The sequence below is a fragment of the Taudactylus pleione genome, unplaced genomic scaffold (genome assembly GCF_031769625.1).
Source record: "Taudactylus pleione unplaced genomic scaffold, aTauple2 ptg000041l, whole genome shotgun sequence".
Classification (NCBI taxonomy): domain Eukaryota; kingdom Metazoa; phylum Chordata; class Amphibia; order Anura; family Myobatrachidae; genus Taudactylus; species Taudactylus pleione.
In genome coordinates, this window is record NW_028284443.1 from 14398705 (window position 1) to 14422338 (window position 23634).

Below are 23634 nucleotides of genomic sequence, written 5' to 3' on the forward strand. Positions count from 1 at the left end.
CCTCATCCTAAAACCCTGCCCCTTCCGCTCCTGTAGCCTGTCTTTGTATTACTTGTGTCACAGAGCATTGCAGGACACTCTGAAGCTCCGCAGGGACCAGACAGATCCTCCCTCTGGACAGGTAAGTGCCAGTGGAGGTGTGAAAATGTTTTAACATTATCTAGGGAGGTTATATATTTATACTATGGTGAGGGGTGTATTTGTTTTTCTCCAGGGAGGTTTGGTATGTGTTTTAATATTGTCTGTGATTGTGTATTAATTGTTGTGTGTGTGTGGTGGATTCATATCATCTGTGTTATATGAAGGCCACTGATGGTCTCTGTATTATATGGTGGTCACTGCATCACTCCCTGTATTATATGGCGGTCACTTCAACGTTACCTTTTATTATATGGCAGACACTGTGACGCTCCATGCATTCCATGGCAGTCACAGTTATGCACCCTGTATTATATGCTGCTCACTGCAATGCTCTCTGTATAATATGGCGGGCACTGCAATGCTTTCTGCCACACACCCTCAATTAGCTGGCCACATCTCTTCAACTTTGAGCTGCCTCCTTTTAGTGGATCCCTTCGATTGCATTCTCCATGGGCTTTTAATGCCCTAGCTCGATACTGACTAAATGTAAAGGTTTGCATACTTTACTTTATGTGTGTGTTCAATGAAAACATAAAATTCAGTTTGTGAGTTATTTGTTTAATTAAATTCTCTTTATCTCAGATGAGGATCAGGTCACAATTTAGTTCAAATTAACACAGTATTATAGCTAACTGCAAATGACTCACACACTTTTTGTTTAGAAAACCTCTAAATCTCCCAAAAGCCAAAACTACAAAATTAAATTCAGTGTTTCTGATCTCTAATTAAAGTGATTCCATTCATGTTGTGCTTTTGTTACCAAATGATGTAATTCAATTAAATTGTTTTTGAAGTTTACTTACTATATCTGTGAAAATTCCAGGTCGCATCAGATTAATCATTTTGGTAGTCTGATAAACATCAACAGAATTTTCATTCTCCAGCTGGTGCATGAGGGTGGACAATGCACAGAATGTGCCAGCTGTCACACTTCCATATCTGAAATCACAGGTGATACATATCATGATGCATTACACTGGCTGAAGGTTGAGAATAATTAATATACTTTACAGTAATAATAACTTCAGAGCAACCAAGGCTAAACTACAAATAAAAAAGCAATGCTGAAAGTTGCCATATCATGAAAGGTGTTAAGGTGCTTGATATTGTACAGAGGTGTCCTCACTCGCCTTTGCTGCAGCCACGACAAACAGCCCCTTTCGGCGCGCCCAGTTCCATGAGACTAATTTGATATGTGACATTTGTATATCTGTGTACGACTGAGTCTTCAAACAGCATTTGAAGGGCTATGATGCAGCGGCCACAGTATTTTTCCAATTCAAGTTTCATTTACAGACTCAGGGCCTGATTCAGCAAGGAACGCAAAAGGAGAGAACTCACGCACCTGTCCGCTGTGAAAATATGCTTTTCAATGCAACGCACGGAGACAGCAGCACAAGATGCAGACGCCCAGCCCTATATTAAGCTGCCCATCTTCCTTTACTCAAAGCCTGATCAGTACGCAAGATAGCGTAAACATCAGTAACACCGAGAACCATTGACCACATTTGCAGAATAGTGGTTGACCAGACCTCGTGCATCTTGGCAATTTCCTGTGTGCACAGAGTCTCATAACTGCATCTGCCTCCGCACTGGCTTAATTATGCATGCCCCTAAAACAGCGTCCCAACGCACAGGCACGCCTGCATTCCTCTGACCACCCCCCCGTCACCAACCACAAACGGCACTTCCCGTCAATCAATATCGTAGGGGTCTGTGTACACACTGCGTGTAGTCTGCTTACCCTAACCCGATCGCACTGGCTAGTTCGCGCATGAGCAGTACAAAAAAATCGGGCAAGTGCGTGCATTCTCCCCTTTGCGTTGCTTGCTGAATCAGGTCCTGAGTCACACACAGAGATACAAGTATCACATATCAAATTAATCAGCACAGTATCCTGGTGCATCCTAGTCGCATTGCATTGTAACTTAAAATGCATTTTCAGCACAAAAAGACTCCAGACGCTTGAAGAGTTGCACAGGACCTGGCGGTTCACTTACGCCAGGCATATCGTGCTGCATGGTGTACTGACGCTAGATGAGCAAGGACACATCTGTATGTAATGTTGTTATAAACCGCACTCAGTGCCTCAGGCAAGCCCTATCCCCCTTCCCCCCAGCTGCTTCAGCAAAGGCGTGGTGGAGCATTTTCTGCCACGTCGCACTGGGAAGGACATATCCAATTATCAGTGAGATTTTTGCTGCAAAAATTACAGTGGCCATTTTTGCATTAAGACAGGTATGCGCACTCCTGATTCCCACGCTATCCAATTTTTAAAAAATGGTTGTGATCATTTTTCTACAAAAACCCGTGAGAAATGTAAACATTTTTTGGGAACAGCCTGTACCATAAAGAATTTAAATAAATATTTGGCAAGAGTATTGATGTCTATTACTGTCCGAAAGAAACATACTTTGCACTTTGAAAATGCTGCAAATGGCTTATTTGTGCATTTGTTTAAGAAAAAAAAAAATCATAATTTTTCATTAAATAAACATTTCAATTAAATTTGGTTTTTGATACAAAATGAAAAAGTTGATTTTGGGATAATTTGAGGCAATTTTTTTCTACCCCAATTAGGACATGTACTAATTGAATTAATTAAGCTAAATGGAAACTTCCAGTTGCCTAGTCATTAGGGGAGTTGTCCAAGGGGTTCCGGAGCAAATCCCAACATTATAAATTAAAATAGAGATTTTCCATGACCTGCTCTGGGGCTGCGAAAAAAAAATCAGCGTTAATTTCTATTGAAATTATCGCGTCTGAAATTCTTGGGCCCAATTGAACAGCTAAAAACCCTGTGGCGCTAGATTTTTGAAAACTTTGCGGCCAATTGAATATACCATGAAGTGTGGTTCTGCGCTATAATATTATAGCCTCGCGCTGCACCCAGCCCATCAGTGACATGGAGGAGGTGCAGCTGCCAGCTTCACCAGTAAGAAGCTGATGGCTGTGCCCTCCCATGAGAATGCCCAGAGGGTATTTGACATTATACCACTCATTCATTGTTTTAGGCTCCCCCACAACCTTGGCGCCTAGTGGTAGAGTGGGCTCTGGCTTCATTCCAAACTATAGTCTCCTGTTACCAGGTGCTTTAGGTTCAGACATGCTAACTGTAATATCTTCTTACTGTCAGATGTACACACTAAATATTGCCCCATTATTATAAGCCTTAACTCAAATACCTTCAAATTACATCTTCTCATTATGTACATAAAATACAACTGCATTGAAAAAGTAGCTGCTTGGAGGCTGTCAGGTCTGATCTGTATAGGAGAAATGGTATGTATAGCTGATTTACAGAAAGTATATTGTATAAGAAATAGTTCTCTTTTTTGTCACCTGAAGCTAACACAGCTATTATGCCTTCATCATTGTTTGTTTCATATGCATTTATTTCTATAGTGGCCAGCCTAGTGTCAGCTCAACTGAACTGTCAGGCCTCTGTAGTTAGTTCCCAATGCACCCTGGGTAGGGGATAGTGGAGGCAGCCTTCTTAGTTTTCCACATTGTCTACTGCAAACAGGTGCATACATTCCTCCTCTCAGCACAATATTGTGGTAGAAATTCCCATCTGAATTTTCCATTATTAGATCAGCTACAGTTCAGTGATGCTGTATGTTCTTATGTTTGTATTCCATGTTTGCATACTGTAAATCCATTCCATCATTTGTTTTTATTACAGCTTTACCATTATTTCAGGCCATAGGATTCAATAACAGAGGCAATGGCCCTTTTGACTTCTTACTACTTACTCATCATGTACAATGATTGGACCATCTTTATTAGCTGCTTCCTCTTTGATCAGATTTATAAGTTCAAATGTCTTGCTTATTCGACTGTCAGGGTTTGGCCACTTTGGACACTGGAAATGTTTCACTTCCAGAACATAATCATCCTATAAAAATCAAAATATTTAGCATGGTATAGTCTATGAAATGACTGGAAATCATAGAGAACAGTATTGTTTTAAATAAACGATAAACTTATATTTGTTATTAAGTATTGCTAAAAGGCAGCTAGATGGTTTTGAATTTTACAAAGATCACAGCAGAGTACATAAAGATGTTGGTCTTTCAAAAGCTTGGCTATGCTCATGCAACTATCCTAAGTAAAGGGATTGTCCACTTCTCATTAGCTCCTCCTATTCCTTTGTTTTGTGCGTGGCAGTCACTTCTCAGACCTGTATACCACGACCCTGGCTGTACACATCTGTCATGTACAGCAGAGCTGCTGGGTACACACTAAAACGACGGTTCGGCCGACCTGTTTGACGATTAGTAAGTGTATACACAATTACTAATTTGTCTGCCCAATGTGCCGGTCTTGACAGCTCAAATGGGCAGGCATTTAAATCTCCTGCCCAGTTGAGCTGTCAATCACAACCGGGTCCCCACAGCATGTGTACACAATCAGCGGGTCGTCCGTACACACTAGCAGATGACCAATATATCTTTCAGATATACTGACCATCTGCTGTGCTGCACAGATTAGATATGCCTGTAAATGACGTTGTCCACAGACATATCCACTGTACACAGCCGGTGATGCATAGATATATATCAATGGAACAGGAAATATATCCATCAATGTGTACCCAGCTTAAGCTAACTAAATCTTACCCAGGTTGTGTTCTATTAAAGAACTCTAGAATAAACAACCCCCCCCCCCCCGAGAATCCACTCCAATCACCTACATTAATATTTACTTACATTGCACTATGCCTTTAAAATTATGAAAATATATTATTTGCAACAGTAGTTTGTTTTTTATTGACAATGTAGCACTATCTATTTATCTATCTATCTATCTATCTATCTACATGTGTTATATGTGTGGTGTGTATGTCTTTCCAGTGTTGTGTACGTGATGGATTAATATTCTTTTACGGCAATGTACTCACCTGTGTAGCTTCCAAAATAAAATCTTGGATTATCAGCCTTTCCTCGTTAGAAAGACACACATGGTCTTCCCCTACCATAGATACTGTAAAATTTCCACAGCTAATAGGTTCATCTTTGTTTGGCCAGTAGACAAATTCATCTTCAGCCTGTAACAAGAAAGTTTAAAAAAGAATTACAAAAATAAATAAACAGCAATCACTGACAAAATAGTACTTTATCAATGAAAACAACGTATTAAAAAACAAGCAAACAAATAAACCAACAAAAACAAATAGCAACATCAAATGGAATGCAGAGCTATAATTAAGCCTATGAAATAATAGGTTAAATAAAGGGAATGAAAAATAAATCTCATATGAGTGGATTTAGTAAAACGTTTAAAGAGAAAATAAAACCATTATTTAATAAGGGGTTGACTGACAAATTTAAGTAATTCATGTCACAGTGCTTGCAGGATCAGCTTTCCTGACCTATAGGACAGTGATTCTCAACTCAAGTCCTCAAGTACCACCAACAGGTCATGTTTTGTGGATGTCAGTAATCATGCACAGGTGAGTTCCTCTATATTGCTGGGACAGTAATTATCCAAACGGCTTCCACAGACAGAAATCCCCAAAATATGACATGTTGGGAAACGTTGAAGCTTGAGGTTGAGAACTACTGCTCTAGATTACATCAGGACACTGGGCCGGAATCAGAGACGGACGGTAATGCATACGCAACTGCATACTCTCACGCATCGCAGTTGCTAAAATATGCTAATGCCTTCCAAAGCACAGCAGAGCATAGACCCCCACTGATGCCTTTTCATATCTGTCTGACAACGTGCAACAGCGTAAACATCGGTACTACTGACGCACTTTGAGAAGCCATCTTGCCCTTGCGGCAGGTCTGACCAGCCACAAACACTGCAGCTCTCCTGACACGCAGAGAGCTATCATGCTTCATTGCAGACAGCAATGGCTAATTTATGCACGCCCATGAAATAGATCCTCTGTTCATGCATACTCACAGTGCGGTGTTCGCGCACGAGCAAACAATCGCTCAATCTACATAAAAATTGCCATTGCGTCTGCCAGGCACACAGTACTAACCATGTGTTAGGAGTTAAACATGTTAATAATGGAGTTGGGAGTTAATACTTTACTTATTGAAAGAGCTACAATAGTTTAAAACTAAACAATGTATTTTATCTTCATGGTTCATTTCTTAATATTTCAGATTTTGGGGTTTAGCTGTCCTAATTCAGTTTCCCAAGGGTCATGCAGAAAATGGACTGGAACCTTACCATGTTCTGGTTATCAGGAAGCATTACAATTATCTGTGAATTGTGATCCCAGATCATCCTCCAGAAATCTTTAATGGTGTGCAGTAGCGGATGCTGTGTAATGATAAATTCATTGCTTTCATGGTAACCCTGATGAAAAACAATTGTGTCTACAATTATTATCTTAAATGCACAATACAGATTTTATAACTTATATTTACAAGCATTTACAAGCATGATATGGATTAATATTGAAATACAAATATCATTTAGACATATGTTCAATCAGTAATACAAAGGGGTCTATTTAACAAGGCATGGAGAAAACTATTACTATGTATCGCTACATTTCATAGTAATACATAACCTACAGCCTCCTACATTTATCATACAGGGTCTCCTCTTTGAACCCCAGTAGAAATGCCACTCTTCTGCAAGATTTCTAGCTTTCACAGGCAACCTGACACTACAGGCATACAATAAGGCTAAAGTGATGAGCACATTTAACATCCAATTCATGTGTACATTATATTAACCCAGCTTCACTGGCCCCTATTGCCGTGGTATAGATAAAGCCATCCAGAGATGTTAAATTGGCCTTAACCAATCCCATAAAGGTCTATAAGGATGTGGTAAAGTGCGGAAATCAGGAAATGGCTGGAGAAATCACTGGTTTCGCCATAATTAACCATTTGTAAAAGAACCCTAATATACCCCTAGATCAGAGATTAATCTTAACTATCCCTCTTTTAGAAGAGCAGCCCATAATTTAGATTGTTTTTCCGTATTCATTACTTTTTGGTCTCGTATACAGGGAGTTCGGAAAGAGATGTAGTTGGCATCCCAGTGTGCAGGATGCCGGCGGTCTAAATACCGACACCGAAATCCTGACAGGTCGGGATCCCGGGCACCAGTATCCCGACCGTCGGCATCCCGAAGGTAAGTATCGGGGTGTTAGGGGGAGGATAGGGTTAGGGTGCGAAGTTAGGGTTAGGCTCTATGGTGACGGTTAGGGTTAGGCATCGGGGAGGGAGTGTTAGGTTTAGGGTGCGGGGAGGGGGAGGTTAGGGTTAGGCACTAGGGGGGAGGATAGGTTTAGGCAACGGGTTAGGTTTAGGGTGCGGGGAGGTTAGGCTTAGGCACTGGGGGGGAAGGTTAGGGTAAGGCACCGGGATGGGTGGGTTAGGGTAGGAGTTTGGAAAACATTTACCGTTCGTTCCTCTTGGTGTCGGGATTCTGGCTGTCGGGATGTCGCTGTCGGTTTTCTGACCAGCGGCATCCTGACAGTCAGATTTCATACCCAACCAGTTTGGAAAGACCCTCCACAGTGTGCAAAGTGTGTGACAGATGGTGGTAGCTTTCAGAGGTGGGGCTGCAACGCAGTCCAAAATTCAAAGAGGGGAGCCTGTTGGTGTAGCTCCCATATTTGAATTTTGGACTGTCACACAGTTAGCACGCAGTCATTGCGGAGGGAATTTCTGAACTCCCTTTATATATAAAAAGAGTGATCTTGGGGAAGCTAATTGCTCATGCACAGTGGCGTCACTGGGTGCTTGTGGGGGATACAAACTGGGTTTCACCCTCTTATGGGGTGACGCTAAAATGCTTGCACCTTCTCAGTGACCGGGAGCGTGGTGTGGGGTGTGCCGTAAGGCCATGCCCCTTCCCATGAAACCAGACCCCTTTTCTGCAGCGCATGGAGACTATTAGGTGCACTGGGTGTCACCGTCATTGCTCATGCTGTAATATAGTCATAGGGCCGAATGTAATAGCCAGTGCTGTAGCAGGGTGAAAATCTGCCAGCACCACTCCCCTCAACCATTGGACATGACAATGTCATGCCAAGGGAATGGGGATGGGGATGTCAGGACCAGGAAGTATTACTTCACCGGCTCTACAACTGCCCCATGTCATCTATATGTGGCTTGCAGCACTGTCTCCACAAAGACGCTGCATCCTAGGTGGCAGCACAACTCACACACCCTTAGTTACAGCCATGGTAATAGCCTGTGAGTTGAGGCAAGTGCCGAAATTTAAGATGGTATTTGTTTTAAGGTAAAACTAACCAACCTTGTAGATTACTAAACTTGGCCTATAAATTATTAAATATTACTTCATCGCACTTCAGGGTTTTGCTAGACCCCAATGACCTGAGGTCTAGTATCATAACTGAGTTCACCATATTTAGCTGGCATAAAGTTACCGGTGTCACTGATAAAATAGCACTTTGCTGGTGCTGAAGTTAATGAACTGTTTAAGTATCCCAATTGCCTTGATATGAACCCATTACAAATATATGGATATATTTAAAAAATATCCTATGCTTCAAATTCGGGACACTGTTTGCATTGCTAGGTTACACCTGATAACTAAAGACTGGTGTTTTATTTTGTTGTGCTCCAAACATATGAAATATAAGTGAGTAATGCAATAAAATAATCAAGTCAGGGTTGCGTATTGTATATAATAAATGGGATGTAGTTATGAGACCAGCGGCTGCAATGCCGCCGGTCTAAATCCCAACGGGGGAAGCCCGACAAGGGACTTAAGATAGGCGTAGAAATACCAACGCCTATCTTAATCCTGACTCCGGAATCCAGAAGGACGCCAGCCTGAACAAGGTAAGTCCAGAGCGCCCTTAGTTGTTTGCTGCGCGGGGGGGAGGGAGGGTTAGGCTTAGGTAGCATAGCGGGGATAGCACTAGGTTTTGGTGGGGAGGTAAGGATTAGACACCCCTAGGGGGGGTTGTTAGGGTTAGGCTCCACTGGGGGGTTGGGGTTAGGTAGGCACTAAGGCTGGTTAGGTTTAGACACAAAGTGGGGAGACTTAGGTTTAGGCTTTAACGGGGTGGGGAGGGCTAGGGTTAGGCTACAAGAAGAGAGGGGAGGGTAAGTATAGGTTGGTGCAGGGCTGTTAGGAGTGAATAATGGAGGTGTATAAGTACTGCTAGGGTGCTTTTAGTGAATAAGGGGGGAAGTTCTGCTGGGGTCCCCCACCTAATCACCACCAACACCCCAGCATCTCCCAGACATCCCCCTCATTTACTACTAGCACCCTAGCAGTACTCTGACAGTCCCTTTATGTACTGCACTTAGCCTGTGCGGGCTGGTGAGACTGGGGAGAGTTTACATATTTTAGTAAAATGATCCAATATAGAAATTTTATATCCACATGTTTTCTTTTTTTGGGATAACAATTATTATTATTATAGGGTGGATTTTGGGTAGTGTATTTATATACACATAAATAAATTAAAATAAATAAACTAATTATTGATTTAAATTGAGCGTAATATGCCTATATTTGTGCAACGCTATTGACTTGCTTTAGTCTAGAAGTCAAGAAATAGGATTAACATAGATCATGAGTGGAGTTCAATTCCCATATAAGAAAGATCTTTTAATTTTAATTTTCAGAACTAATATCATTATGAAACATTTCTGTGCTTTGCAAACCATAAGTAAGAGGTTAAGGCAGTGAACTGACATGCGTAGGGTCAGGAGTTTGGTCCCTGGAAGGGGATATAAAATAATATTGATATTGATGTTTATAGGAATTTGCTGGAAACTGTAACTTCCTTGTATTGACGGTTTATACAGGCTCAAATGTTGTTACTTTTTATCAGCTCTCTATACAGTGTTTAATGTTTTAGATTAATTATTGTGTGCCAAAAAATGTTTTTTTTTTATAATTTTATATATGTCTCAATTGACCTCATTTCTGCCATCTCTTATTAAAGTATTATACTGTATTTCTTATAGCTTATCTTGTTTTTTTTAATTGTACTAATATAGATGAGTTTCTGCATACTTACCATTAAGATACTGCTTCTTTAATCACAATTTTGCATTTATCCGGCAGTAACCGCCTTAAGCTGGCCACACACTAGACCAACTTACATCCAACCAGCCAACTTGTTGATTGGTTGGAATGAAAATCTGGTAATGTATGGGAGTAACTGATGATCAGAAATGTGCTCCTAAATGCCAGAAAACAGATGAAAATGGTCGTTCAGACAAGTTTGTTAAATGTTTGAACTAAACTATTTGTTCAAACAACAGTTTTGGTCCATTTTCCAGCGTTTGGGAGCAAATTGCTGATTGTATACCTTGCCAGATTTTCATTCCACCAATCAACTAGTTGGCTGGTTGGACAGATAATCTTTAGATGTGTGGCCAGCTTTAGTTATGGAGGATATTATGAATATTAGTTACTGAGAATATTATGGAGATAACAACCACATTGTGACAGCAGTCTGAAAAATGGTCATTAATTTCCTCTATCAAGAAGTGTAGAGCACCACAGTTCACACATTGCATGTCCATAGGACCCAAAGAGTAGTATTGTGGCAAATATGTCATGCCCAATGCATACAGTATGTCATGTCTTAAGGCGAGCTCAGGGAGGACAAAAACCTCCCATGGAGCAGAAGGGAAAAAGCTTCAAGCAACAAACATGTGACCAACTCCATTGTTTCTGGTATTTCTGCCACTGCCAGGACAGAGTGTAGTGTGGGAGTTTGGGGTCCACTGTATGCACAGGCCTGGATGTGATCCAGCTGATAGGGCTTAGTCTGCATGACCTAACAATGGTCAGTAGTATAGAGGAGCTTAGGCCCTCATTCAGAGCCGCTCGCTATTTGCGGTCGTTCGTTCTAAAACAAGGGGTGGCTATTCAAATGAACCGTTCGCTAATTGCGGTCTGTTCACGCCTCTAAGCAAAACTTGCAGTTGTAATTTTGAAAAATACGCCCCCTTGCCGCTCGCACCATACGTCATGTCCGCTATTTATTAGATTAATCGAGTACATCGAACAGCGTATGAACTGCTCGCTATTCTTGTGGCTGGTTCTTTCAACCGCTAATTTGCGAGCAGTTCGGAGTAAAAAAAAAAAAGAGACGTGGTCAATGACACTGCTGTAATAATTATGCACTCCCTTAAAACGCCCGTTTTGACTTTTAAGCACGCCTGCGATCTAATTCCACACCCCCGTTTTCAAGCATCTTCCCCTGTTACCACCCACATACGCCTCCTTCTGTCACTCAAAATAGCAGGCATTCGTTATATAGCGAACAAACGATTTTCGGCTGCACTGACTGGTTCGCGCATGCGTATTACAATCCGTACGCATGCGCAGATGTGCGAACATCGGTCAGAACGAACGAGCGGCCGCTTACGAGCGGCTCTGAATCAGGGCCTTAGACAGATGGCATCAGGTCAGTGAGATTGCTTGCCCCCATTCCTCCTGTATTGCAATGAAGGACATTATTGGGTCCTCCACAGAAACCTTAATAGGTTTGCCATTTTGAAAGGGGCATCTTTATGGTGTATTAATTCTTAGAAAGCCGTTCACACAGGTAGTGCAGGCTTCTCCGGATGTACTCTCCCATTATGAGGGAGAGGTTTTTGATCCAGTGGGGTGGACAAGCAGTGTTAGATCAATTTCTGGCAAACTATGATGTTGATGGGCTGCTTCTCTTTATCATAAGACTTCGATGTCCATGAGGTTTGTACACCTATGGCAGCAGACAGCAAGGTTTAGGTGCCCCACAAGGTTGCCATGTTTTTGAACCTGAAGGTAATGGACACAGCTAAGGTGTATTTTGCCAATTACAATTGTTTTGGTCATTAGTACTCCTTATATTAAGACCTTCAAGGGTACAAGACAGGTAACATGTAGCAATTCTCTGGGTTTATTTAGGGTAGTGGGAGCTTCACAAATCAACAAATGCACTCCACAGAGTACTTAGCTCAAAATTCTGTGCAGTGGATCAAACCTCAAAGAACCATCCCTGGTTCTTGACAAGGCACTGATACTGGGGTTGTGGCTGTCCAACATAATCAACAGCTTGTTTTAGCTGTGGCTTGAGTGTACAGGCCTATGCCACCAGACTCTGATCAATTACCTGATAGTCCTAGGTTTAAATGTACATCGAACAGCACTTCTGTCCCTGCTGAATTGGTTTGGGGCTATAATTGTATCCATTGGAATTTCAGTCAGTTTAGGTCATGAGGACCAAATCTAAGGCATCTCTTTTGAGGGGAGTCTCACCCTTCCAGCTGTACTCCCTTTTGAGGGGAGTCTCCCTCTTCCACTTATTCTCTGGCTACAGGTGAATAGAGTCCTTAATCCTGGCCTCAGCTCTCCAAAGCACATAAAAATATAAATATAACTCTACTTTAAGTAATATTTGTAACATGCTCTTATCTCTTAAGCTCTCCTTTAAGGGTTACGTCAGCAGCCTAACGCTGGCACAAGATCCATACTTGTTTTTTTGCTATCTCTATAGCACACTATAAGGGGTATATTTACTAAAGTGCAGTTTTTTAGAAGTGGAGTTGTAGCACCTTCTAGAAGATAATAGCTACAAACTGATTGGTTGCTATGGGCAACATCTCAACTTCTAAAAACCTGCACTTTAGTAAATATACCCCTAAGTGAGGGATCATTTACTACTTGTAATAGCGTGCATTATTTTTATTGTTGTTAAATCACTACAATAGAGAAATGTATGCCATGACAGAAATCATAGCGAAACAGTTGCTAATTAACTTCTAACATTGCAAAGAAATAATGATAAAAAATACACCCTATGTCAATCAGCATGCTGGATTATGCCGGCATAATTGCTGTGTGGGGTGCCGTACTTCAGAGAGGCACAGCACTGAATCCACGCAACTTTATGTATACAAACAATTAGAGAATATGCATACTTGGACTCCCCTTTAATTATAGACAGTACCAGAGCAGGGCGATTTGCGCCCTGGACATGTATGTCAAGACATCACACGAAGAGGGTGGGGCCATTTTCACCAGGAAGTATACAGTAGTACTTCTCAGAGCGCCCTTAGAACATTCCGTGCAGCTCTGCAACAGCGGTATAAGATGCAGGATGCTGTTCCAGGCACCCTGCAAGCCAAATTCAGGTGCTGTGGAGCAGTGACAATGCCGCCCCCATGGCCCTGTAACCTTCAGCAATGGCACTGCTCGCACATCACCAGTTACGCCCCTGATTACAGAAACTCAAATCACAAAAAATAAATAACGTTTCAGGATTACATCATATTCCTTTCTCTAAACCATATATAATGTCCAATTTTGAAATAGGATACAACCGATGGAAAATTATAGAAAGAACATAATTTTCAATATGTTGATAAAAGCAGGTCAGAAAAATACATGACCGGGATTGCAACTAGGGCTGTATGAAAGGGGCAGTTGAGGGCGCATATCTGATGGAGGGCACAAGTAATTCATTCCGTTTAGATCAGTTTTGTTACAATTAAGTGCTTGGGGGTGTCAACTTTCCTTCTTATCCCAGGTGCAACAATTTCTAGTTACATCTCTGTATATGACTTTGGCAGAGCATTGTAATTGGTAGAATGTTGCATAATAAGAACAGTATGCAATCCTGACACGATATGTGCTTTTGTACTTTCACTCTCTCTGCAATTGATATAAGCAGTAATTTTTAAACAAGCGAGATTCTTGAGAGTGTGGATCTTTCAATAAATAATAACACCTGTTGATATAATTCCTTTCATCTAAATTATATTATACTGCTTTGTTGCATAGAATAACACATTGTGACCTTCAATAAACACTACAGCAACGCTGATGCCCTATTCATTTCAACAAATCTTCATCAATTCCTTCATTAGAAGCAGTGACAGATTTAACAACAAACATATTTCACAGATAAGTGAATGTATTAGTATTAGTAATAAACATAACATGTCAGATTTTATTGATTTGTAGAAATGTTTGTAATTTTTGGGGACTCACTTTGGTTCTCAAGTTTAATTAATCATTAAGAAATGTATTATTTGGGTGTGGATTGGCTGGCACTAAGCTAATGCAGCATTGTCACTGAAGGGCACTTTTGAAGGGTTTCCCCACCCCCAGTCACGCTATACAGTGCCCCTATTCTGTAGGCTAACCTTGGGGCTTCACTGTGCCGCAATCAGATTCACCCCCGGTGGGTTCCTGCATTTGGGACTTCTCCCTTGTTGAAGCTGCGGCCTCGAGTACAGAGCTGTCCCTGCCGGATCGCTCTGTGGTTAAAGTTGGACTCGGACCGCTCTGTATCCCACCCCAGGGGTGCTGCTTTACATCCCGATCTCCTCCAAATACCGGGGCTGAGGTGTGTGTGCTGTGCGCCCGGTGGCCTGCTCTCAGGGTGCGCCCGCTGTGTGGGTTACACTCCGGCTCCCTCTCACCTCTTCCAAGCTGCTGCTGTGGACACATGCTGAGAGCCAACGCCGTACTGCACGGCTGCTTGTGTGGTCGCGGCTGGTCCCGGCCCCATCTGTTCTTTCCCTTGCTGTGCTGCTGCATCCTACTATAGGGTATACGCACCTGGTGCTCCGGGGAGCCTGCCATCTCGCTGCACCACAACTACTGTAGGAATAAGGCTGAGTGGCTGGCCCTGATGCTTAGTACTTACTGGTTATACTGCTGTGCAGCTCTCCAACACCAGCACCTACCAACCTGCCTGTGGCCAAGGGTATCTGTACATCTCCCGACCTTTCACATCTCCCCACAGGAGGTCCACAGACCCTTTCTCTGGTCTCACCGGGGCTAGGCTTAGGTCCCCAACATACAGTGCCACTATCCTGGCTGCCTATGTCCGACACCCCATTATTTATTTTCTGACCCCCTACTGATGTCCTGCTAGGGGGCGGTCCATCAGTCCCCTGGGTGTTCCCCTTTATCTCCTGAAGCAAATACCGGCCCTTCCATCTTGAGAGATCCTACTCTTTCATGGCTTTGCACTCCCAAAGTTTCTGGTGCACCCCAAGGGATACATTTCCCTCCTGTGATACTTTCCTGGGCCCTCTATTCCATACAGAAGTCTACTGCCAAAACACCTAGGCAAGGAGGTGGCAACATCTCGCAACATTTTACAAAGGGCACAAAATCCAGTCTGCAAAGGAGCACCCCCTCTCCGCCCCCTATTATATGGATAAAGTTGAATATGCACCTCCGCCTCCTTCCACAAAGGAAGATATTCTGGCTCTCCGTTCCTTAATCACGGATTTTAAGGACTCCCTTGAGACCAAACTGGATAAAGCCGTGGCATCCATTAAATCTGATATCTCCTCTCTTGCCACTCGAACATCCAAGTTAGAATCTCGTCAAGATAATTTTCAGAGAGTACTCAACGATACAAGCAGGGATCTAGACCACATAGTTGCTGAACTCTCAGATCTTCGCACCAAAAACAAGGACTTGGAGAATAGGGAGCGCAAAAACAATATACGCATACGATGCATCCCAGAGTCTGTTACTATGGAGGCCTTGGAACCCTATCTACATAACCTCTTCTCATTCCTGTTGCCAGACCTTGGACCTCAGAAGTTCCTTTTGGAAAGAGCGCATCATGCGCTACGACCTAAACCCAAGGATAGTGAACCTCCCCGGGATGTAGTAATTAGTTTCCTCAGCTACAAGGACAAGGAACTAGTCCTCGCTCTCACCAGGGGCAAACCGCACGTCCTCTATGACAGGGCTAAACTACATTTCTACCAGGACTTAGCTCCTCTAACCATTGCTAAATGTAGAGACTTCCGAGATCTAACCAAAGCACTTGGTGATCGTGGCATCAGGTACCGATGGGGATTCCCCTTTAAACTCATTGTGGACTTCAATGGTAAGACCATCCTAATTCGAGATATCCGAGAATGCAGATACCCACCTGGAAGAATCTGGCCCTCTCCCTGGTGGAGATGTCTTTGCACCGTGAGTGGCCCATTCTATCAGCCTCAAGAACTGCTAGTGATTTACATCTGCATAATGTCCCTTTCTATAGACCCTTAGTTCACTACTTTATAAGTTCACACTGTGTAAGATCACCCTAATTTTTCACATATTGATTTTCTACGGCTACATATTCTAGGGTGCATGTTTTATAATACCTTGATTATAGTATTCTTAATGTATTGTTATCCATGTACCTATTTTCCTGTTATGAATATTATTTATGCTACAGTTGTTGGATATCTGTTGAGGGGTTCTACTGGTTCATCCATGTTTGTGATATGTTTTCACCACCTTCATTATATTAACAGTCCTCTAGGATGTACGGACCTGTTCTCACTTGATTACCTGCATTTACTTAAATTATTTTTTTTTATTATTATTTTTATATTTATTATTTTTCTCGTGGTGTGCTTTGTTATACCAAAAATATATTGTATGTTTTTTGTTTGTTGTTCAGGGATATTGTGTAGAGATGATGCCTTTCTATTCTTCCTTTGAGTTACATGCCCTAGATGTCTATATTTTTCGACCCACTTCGGCTACTAAATATTTTCCTCCTCATCCCCCAAACCTCTCTCATTTGCAGCTCTCAACATACATATCTCCTTTTTTCTCATTCCCCTTTACACCCAGGGGACTCCTCTCCCGCTCCTATCAGTCCCTTTTCCTGACTCTTACACTTTCTCCCTTTCCTTATCTCCACTTTGCCCAATCCTTGCCACCCTCTTCGTTCATACATTATTACATGATTTTTTAAAATCTTTACCATCCCCACCTCCTTGGACGTCTGTATCCTAACTTCTGTGTGAGTTTCCCTCCTCACAGTCGGCTGGGACTCTGCCCTCAACCCCCCCCTTCTCTTTTTGTTAATTATTCTGTTTTATTTTTTATTTTATATTTTTCTCATTTCTCTTTTTTTTTCTCTTCTCTTCATCACCTCTCCATTCTCCTTTTGTGTGTCAGTTAATCTCCCTTCATCCCTATCCTCTGTCTCTTGGATAGTCTAGCTGCTACTATGTCATTAATCATAGCCTCTATGAATGTTCGGGGATTAAACATCCCTCAAAAGCACTCGCATTTATTCGGCTCTCTACGGAGTCTAAAAGCCGACATTGCCTTATTGCAAGAAACTCACTTTCGGGATCCAGGCCACCCGTCATTGTTCTCCAGAAGCTTTTCCACTGTGCTCTACTTTTCCAGTACCACTAAACACAACGGAGTTGCTATCATGATACATAAAAGGCTGCCTTTAGTTCAGCGATCTGTGCACACTGACTCAGATGGCCGGTTTATCATTCTGACTGGCAGGCTGGGTCACCTCGAGGTCACTATTGCTTCAGTTTATGCTCCCAACACCGGCCAACAACGCTTTTTTTTATTTTTTTTTACAGAACTCCATAAATGGCAGGAGGGATATTTATTTCTAGGAGCGGACTTTAACTGTGTCATTGATCCAGTTATTGACCGCACTGCCCTCTGATCTCACCATAGAGCCTGCCCACACCTCGTGCTCTTGCTCTACATATAAAAGAGGCTTCTCTTATTGACAACTGGTGGATCCTTAACCCCACTTCGAAGGACATTACAATCTATTCAGCCCCCCACCGCTCATATTCTAGAATAGATTTGCTCTTTTGTGGACCTCCAGTCTCTAATCATCTCACCAACTCCGCTATTCTCCCTAATTCCTGGTCAGATCATTCTATCATTACCTCTTCATTTAATTTCCTAGACACCCCGCTTTCTCAGCCTCCATGGTGCCTAACGAGACCCTATTGAAAATCCCCCAATTCAAATCCAAGATGGCTATGATTCTGAAAGACTATTTCTCTTTAAATGTTCAGGACTCTGACTGCTGTCCCTTGGTATGGGAAGCTCATAAATCTTTCATTCGCGACCATATTATTAGTTATGCTTCTCACAGAAATAGAGAGCACAAACAACTCCTGCAGTCTGTAACCGACCAGTTTCATTCACTTGAATCCCTTCACAAATGCACCCCCACGGATGCCATTTGTAGATAGCTTACAACTGCTAAATCATCCCTTAATGCGCTTCTCTCAGAGAAGATTGAAAAGTCCCTACGGTGGCTGAACCAATGCTTTTATGAGAAAAGCAATAAGTCTGACTCTTTACTCGCCAAACGCCTAAGGGCTAGGAATGCTGTTTCAGCCATTTCGGAGATTAAAGACTCTACAGGCTCTCTTCATTATAACCCATCTAGAATCAACTCTATTTTTAAAGACAATTACAACCAACTTTATAATGCTTTTGTGAGCCCCCCCCGACTGGTCGATCCTCCACTTTCCACGTCGGACTATTTAACTTCCTGTGCCCTTCCTAGAATCGACCTCCCAACCTCCACTGCACTCAAGTCTCCCCATCACTGAGGAGGAAGTCTCCAATGCCCTTTAGACTCAGAATCCTTCCAAAGCACCGGGACCAGACGGTTTCCCCTTTTCTTATTACAAGACTTTCCAGGCGTCCCTTGTCCCCCATCTCTCTACAACCTTTAACCAAATTTTAGATGGCAACTTTTTTCATCCCAACACTACTAAGGCAAAGATCACAGTCTTGCCAAAACCGGGTAAGGATCCCCAATTGGTCACCAACTATCTCTGGCTTTGTACCCACCCATCAAGCTCTAGATAACACCAGACACACGGTTGACTTAATCTACCATATTAATACAATCAAACTTCCCTCTCTACTCCTGGCCATAGATGCAGAAAATGCCTTTGACAGGGTCTCTTGGCCATTTACTGTATGCTCGCTACCCTTCACCACTTTGGTTTTGAAGGCAAATTTCTACAAGCTGTACAGGCCCTCTATCATCATCCCTCCACGTCAGTTCTAGCAGAAGGCCTGCTCTTTGACTCTTTTATTATCTCGAATGGAACAAGGCAGGGGTGCCCACTTTCTCCACTCATCTTCACATTAGTTAATGAGCCCCTTGCTTGTAAGATCCAGGTCAATCCGGACATTGCTGGCATCACCGTTGGGGATTCTAATTATAAAATATCCCTTTTTGCTGATGACATACTCCTCACCATGTCCAGTCTCCTAATTTATCTTCCGAATCTATTTCAGGAACTGTCAATTTACAGGCACCTCTCTGGCTATAAAGTAAATCATGACAAATCCGAAGCACTACCTTTGCACATCCCGAAGTCAGCTATAGCTCTATTGCAGCTCAATTTCACTTTCACCTGGTATAGAGATTCCTTGAAATACCTCGGCATCCATCTGACTAAGTCCTACGATAGCTTATATAAGGCCAATTTTCCACCCCTTTTCAGGTCATTTCCTGGATAGGCCGCATAAACTCAATCAAGATAAATGTTCTCCCGAAACTGTTGTACCTTTTCCAAACCCTTCCTGTCGCGGTACCTGCTCGGGTGCTTTCATCCCTGCAAGCCTCCTTTGGCAAATTTGTCTGGAATGGTCGAAGACCTCGTTTGCATAGGACAATTCAATTCAAGAACTCAATTGATGGGGGATGGGCCTGACATCTATCTCCAAATACTATCAGGCAGTCCGTCTTAGCCAATTAGTGGCCTGGCATTCTCCTAGGGGATCCAGGTGCTTGGTGGATCTAGAGGGGGAGTTGGGAAGAGTGGATTCTATGTCATACCAACCATGGCTTCCCCACAAACATAGACCCCCATCTGTCCTATCGATGCCCCCGGCAGCTCTTACCTTATCTGTATGGGATTCCCTTGCCCACAAAGTTTTTACTATATACCTATCCCTGCCCCCAAACACCCTTTAGGCAACATCCCTCATTTCCCTCGGGCCAATCTCGTCATATGGCTTCTATCTGGACAGCAGCTGGCATTACTCGCTTTCGGCATGTTTCCGGCAGTTTTGCTTCTCAGTCCTTTTCGGAAATCCAGGAAAGGTACTCTTTGTCCTCCTCTTGCTTCTTCCAGTACCTTCAAATCCGTAGTTTTGTGGACTTTTTTTCTTCCTCTGCTCCTCCCGGTGTCCCCACCCCTATGGAACGCTTGTGTATCTACCGCCCCTTGGATAAAGGCACCATATCCCATCTGTATCACTCCATTCTGTCTCCAGAACATCCACCTCTGGCTACTCATGAACTATCTTGGGAGGCGGACCTTGGATCCTCCTTGGGGGAAAGTACTTGGGAGGCAATTTGGTCTAATGTATCAAAATGTTCCATTAGTGTTTCCATCAAGGAGACCTCATATAAGGTGTACTCCTGCTGGTATCTGGTTCCAGACCGCTTGCAGCGAATGTTTCCCAATGTCTCACAGTTGTGCTGGCATCAATGCGGCCAGATTTGCACCTTTTTCCATGTTTGGTGGGCTTATCCAATGATCACACCCTTTTGGACTATGGTTATATCGCTCATATCTTCAGTCGTGCCCTCACATACTCCCCTCTCTCCGGCTTCACTACTCTTGTGTGCCCCAGTCTGCCAGTCATCTACGTAGGTCAACAAATTAATCCTACATATTTCTTGTGCAGCTAAATAACAAATTGCTAAGGCCTGGAAGCAGCCTTCCCCAACCTCTCATCAGGAATTAATAAACAAGATTTGGTATATTTCCAAAATGGAATACATAGCTAGTCTTCAGAATAGCACAGTGGACAGGTTTCACGATGTTTGGCAGCCTTGGTATCTCTCTCAAAATATTCCTCTCCTTGGTCTGGCATAGTGGCTAATTCCATCAACCATTTTTATTCTATTTTCTTTCTTTCCCTTCTCTTTTTTCTTTTATTTTCTCATATATACATTTCGTTGCTCACATCTATTTCACCCCCAACCTCCTTAATATTCCCTCTCTATCCATTTTTCTTGGCTCGCATATCTGCCCACTTCTTTTTTTCTATTTGGACTAGGAATTTTTATATGTGTTTTTGTATACATGTATATGTTTATGTGTTTCCAATGTTTTATGTCTGATTGATTTATGTTATTTACATATAGGTTTTATTTATTTATTTTCTTTTGGCTGTTTTATTGTTTTTGTTTTTACTGGTTCTATTTCTATGGAGCCAATTGAATTTCTATTTGTACAACTTCCAATAAAAATTTTATAACACGAAAAAAAAAGAAATCTATTACTTACCAGTATGTATGACGCATTAATATAATCTGTTCCTTCTCCAACCAGTGAAGAGAGGCCCACTCTTGATCTCTCAACTATGACATATTAAGGAATGAACACCAGTTAACAAGGAATCTCTTCATGGTGTGATTTACAGTATATAGGCAATACAAAGTGCAGATTAAATTTCAATACTCCTCTTTGCTTGACTTTATGATATAAAAGTTTACTATGTTCTGGAAACTATATGTTTATTAAAAAGTCTTTGGCTTTAATACATGCAGTCACCCTGTGTGCTTATATGCCTGTAAGAGCATGGACGAGTGGGCTGAAACGACAGCATCTGTGGGGGAGCAATATTGTAATGGGAGGAGGTGGGAGATTGGAGGCATTCCTTGTTGCGTAGTAGAATATATCTAGTTGCATCTAGTTATAATTACCCACATGAAAAAAACAGCATTTTAAAATAGATTCAAGGGGGGAAAGGTGCATTTAGAAGCGGAATTGTCTGTTTAGCAGGGGGCAGTAAAGCATTTTATATGGTACAGCTGGGTTCTAGGTACACTGTGACCTGGTGGCAGAACTTCATCACCAGCACCTGTAAGCAAGCACTACCTCTGAGGCACCCCCTCCATTATTTACTAGCTCATAGTGCAGGATTGGATGGGGACATAGTGCAAATGGCCTCATGCTGCTTCTCTATCACTACAGGCAACATGTGACCCAGGCTACAAAGACTGGCAGTTACAGTTGCCTCTGCCTCTGGGAGTTACACCACTGCTGTGACTGCTGTAAAATACATACATAGAATAAAAACAGTCCTAATGCTCCCTCACTCACAAATGAGCAGTATTTTAGGAGAACCATAGAAAAGGGGGTAGTCTTACACTGGCAGAGACTGGAATTTGTAGTCATGTTTTTCCCCCTTCCAACATGCACGTTTCCAGTCAGGCTCACAATCCCCAAAAAAGTAGGAACAGATTGATCTTCTGGGAATAACTGAGTTCCCAAACCATAATATCTGCACTTCTATAAATGTCCTTTCATGTTTTATTTAGTGTGAGATGGTGAAGAAGTTATAAAAATATGTCACATTTCAGACGTAGTTGATGGAAAATCATCCTGCCAGTGGTGTGACATAATAGACAAGTTCAAGAAAACATGAACTAAAGCAAAACTGACCAATAAGCAGGCCATGCACGCATGTTTATAATTAATAACATATATTCTTTAAAAAGTTGAAATTTTAAATCTATTCCAACTGAAAAAAAAACATATATGCAAGGGTGCTTACAAACTATAGCCCCAGTGCCTGGGACAACTGCCTTGGATGTAACTAGGCTTGGTGTGCACTGAAGAAGATCATCTGTCTGACTTTGAAGTGTCAGCAGAAGAACAGTGTAATGTGGTACCTGACCAACACCAGCAAGGTTTTTTAGCCTATTAGATACACAGAAGCATAAAATATAAGTTCCAGAGCCCTGCTATGCTGCAGCCATGCCATCACACCATGTATAGGTGTGGACACCTAAAGGGATAGGTATAGTTGATGTCTTGGTTGAAGAAGTGCTACTCCCACCACAGACTCCATCTAGCAGCCTCAACTCTTTCTGATGGTTTGTCTAAGCACAAGTATACCACCCTGACTACTACATTACAGGATTGTGCTCATTACTGCGAGCATACAGTGTGCAAGTAGAATCACAAGAGACAGGATACAGGAATCTATAGAGAATGCTTTTTTTATGTCATTATACTATATATTAATTTTGAAATGCAACAAAAGTAGTTTCTCGAAAGGTGAAATACATGCTCTAAATGTAAGGAGGCCAATAATTTCTTCACTAAAGTGACTAGTATTTCTTAAATAAGGAAATATTACCAGGAGTAGAACCAAGTCTTTCAAGTAGATTTTTCAATAATTTATATATAAATATATATCCAACATTAAAATAAATAAATCAACAACTATACAGCACGCACCAGGAATGACGGAAGATGTCCTATTTTTATCCCTGTTATGCACCTTTAATGCTGTAGAGTAGTCACATTGGAGAATATTGGACTCGCTTAGCAACTGGAAGAACAAAAGAAAAAATAAACGTTCTTGAAAAAACTGCGTTCACAAATTACTACTTTATAGGACAATTACGGTAGCAAGATAAAATAAAACATTCATGATAGATTTTGTATTGTGCGCAACTTTCCACAAATTCAAATAAAATGACATGAGGTTAGTAGTTAAATGTATGACTATGTTCTCCTGTAAATGAAGGTTCTTTTCTTTTACCTACGGTTTCTCTTTGTGAAAATTGTTTATTAAACTGTCGGATTCTGTCTCATGCTCTTAAAACTGGTCACCCAATGTGCATTGTCTGCCTTACAGGGTTACAGTGTACAAGGCTTTACAAAAAAAAGGTTGCTTTCTTTCTGAACACATTCTCCTAATAAAAAAGACAGAATGTGCTCTGGTTTTTCATTCAGT

The 23634-nt window shown here is 42.0% G+C and overlaps 1 protein-coding gene across 5 annotated transcripts in view; it reads right to left on the reverse strand.

Moving 5' to 3' along the window:
• PTPRZ1 (protein tyrosine phosphatase receptor type Z1) overlaps nucleotides 1-23634 on the reverse strand; it is a 218178-nt gene that overhangs the window by 6279 nt on the left and 188265 nt on the right. For all 5 annotated transcript variants that reach the window (XM_088457662.1, XM_088457661.1, XM_088457660.1 and 2 more), the window contains 6 exons: nucleotides 23133-23226; nucleotides 21171-21244; nucleotides 6334-6462; nucleotides 5045-5191; nucleotides 3897-4039; nucleotides 945-1080 (listed from right to left, as the gene is read on the reverse strand). In XM_088457662.1, the coding sequence (XP_088313788.1) occupies nucleotides 945-1080; nucleotides 3897-4039; nucleotides 5045-5191; nucleotides 6334-6462; nucleotides 21171-21244; nucleotides 23133-23226 (723 nt within the window). The remainder of the gene's footprint in view (nucleotides 1-944; nucleotides 1081-3896; nucleotides 4040-5044; nucleotides 5192-6333; nucleotides 6463-21170; nucleotides 21245-23132; nucleotides 23227-23634) is intronic.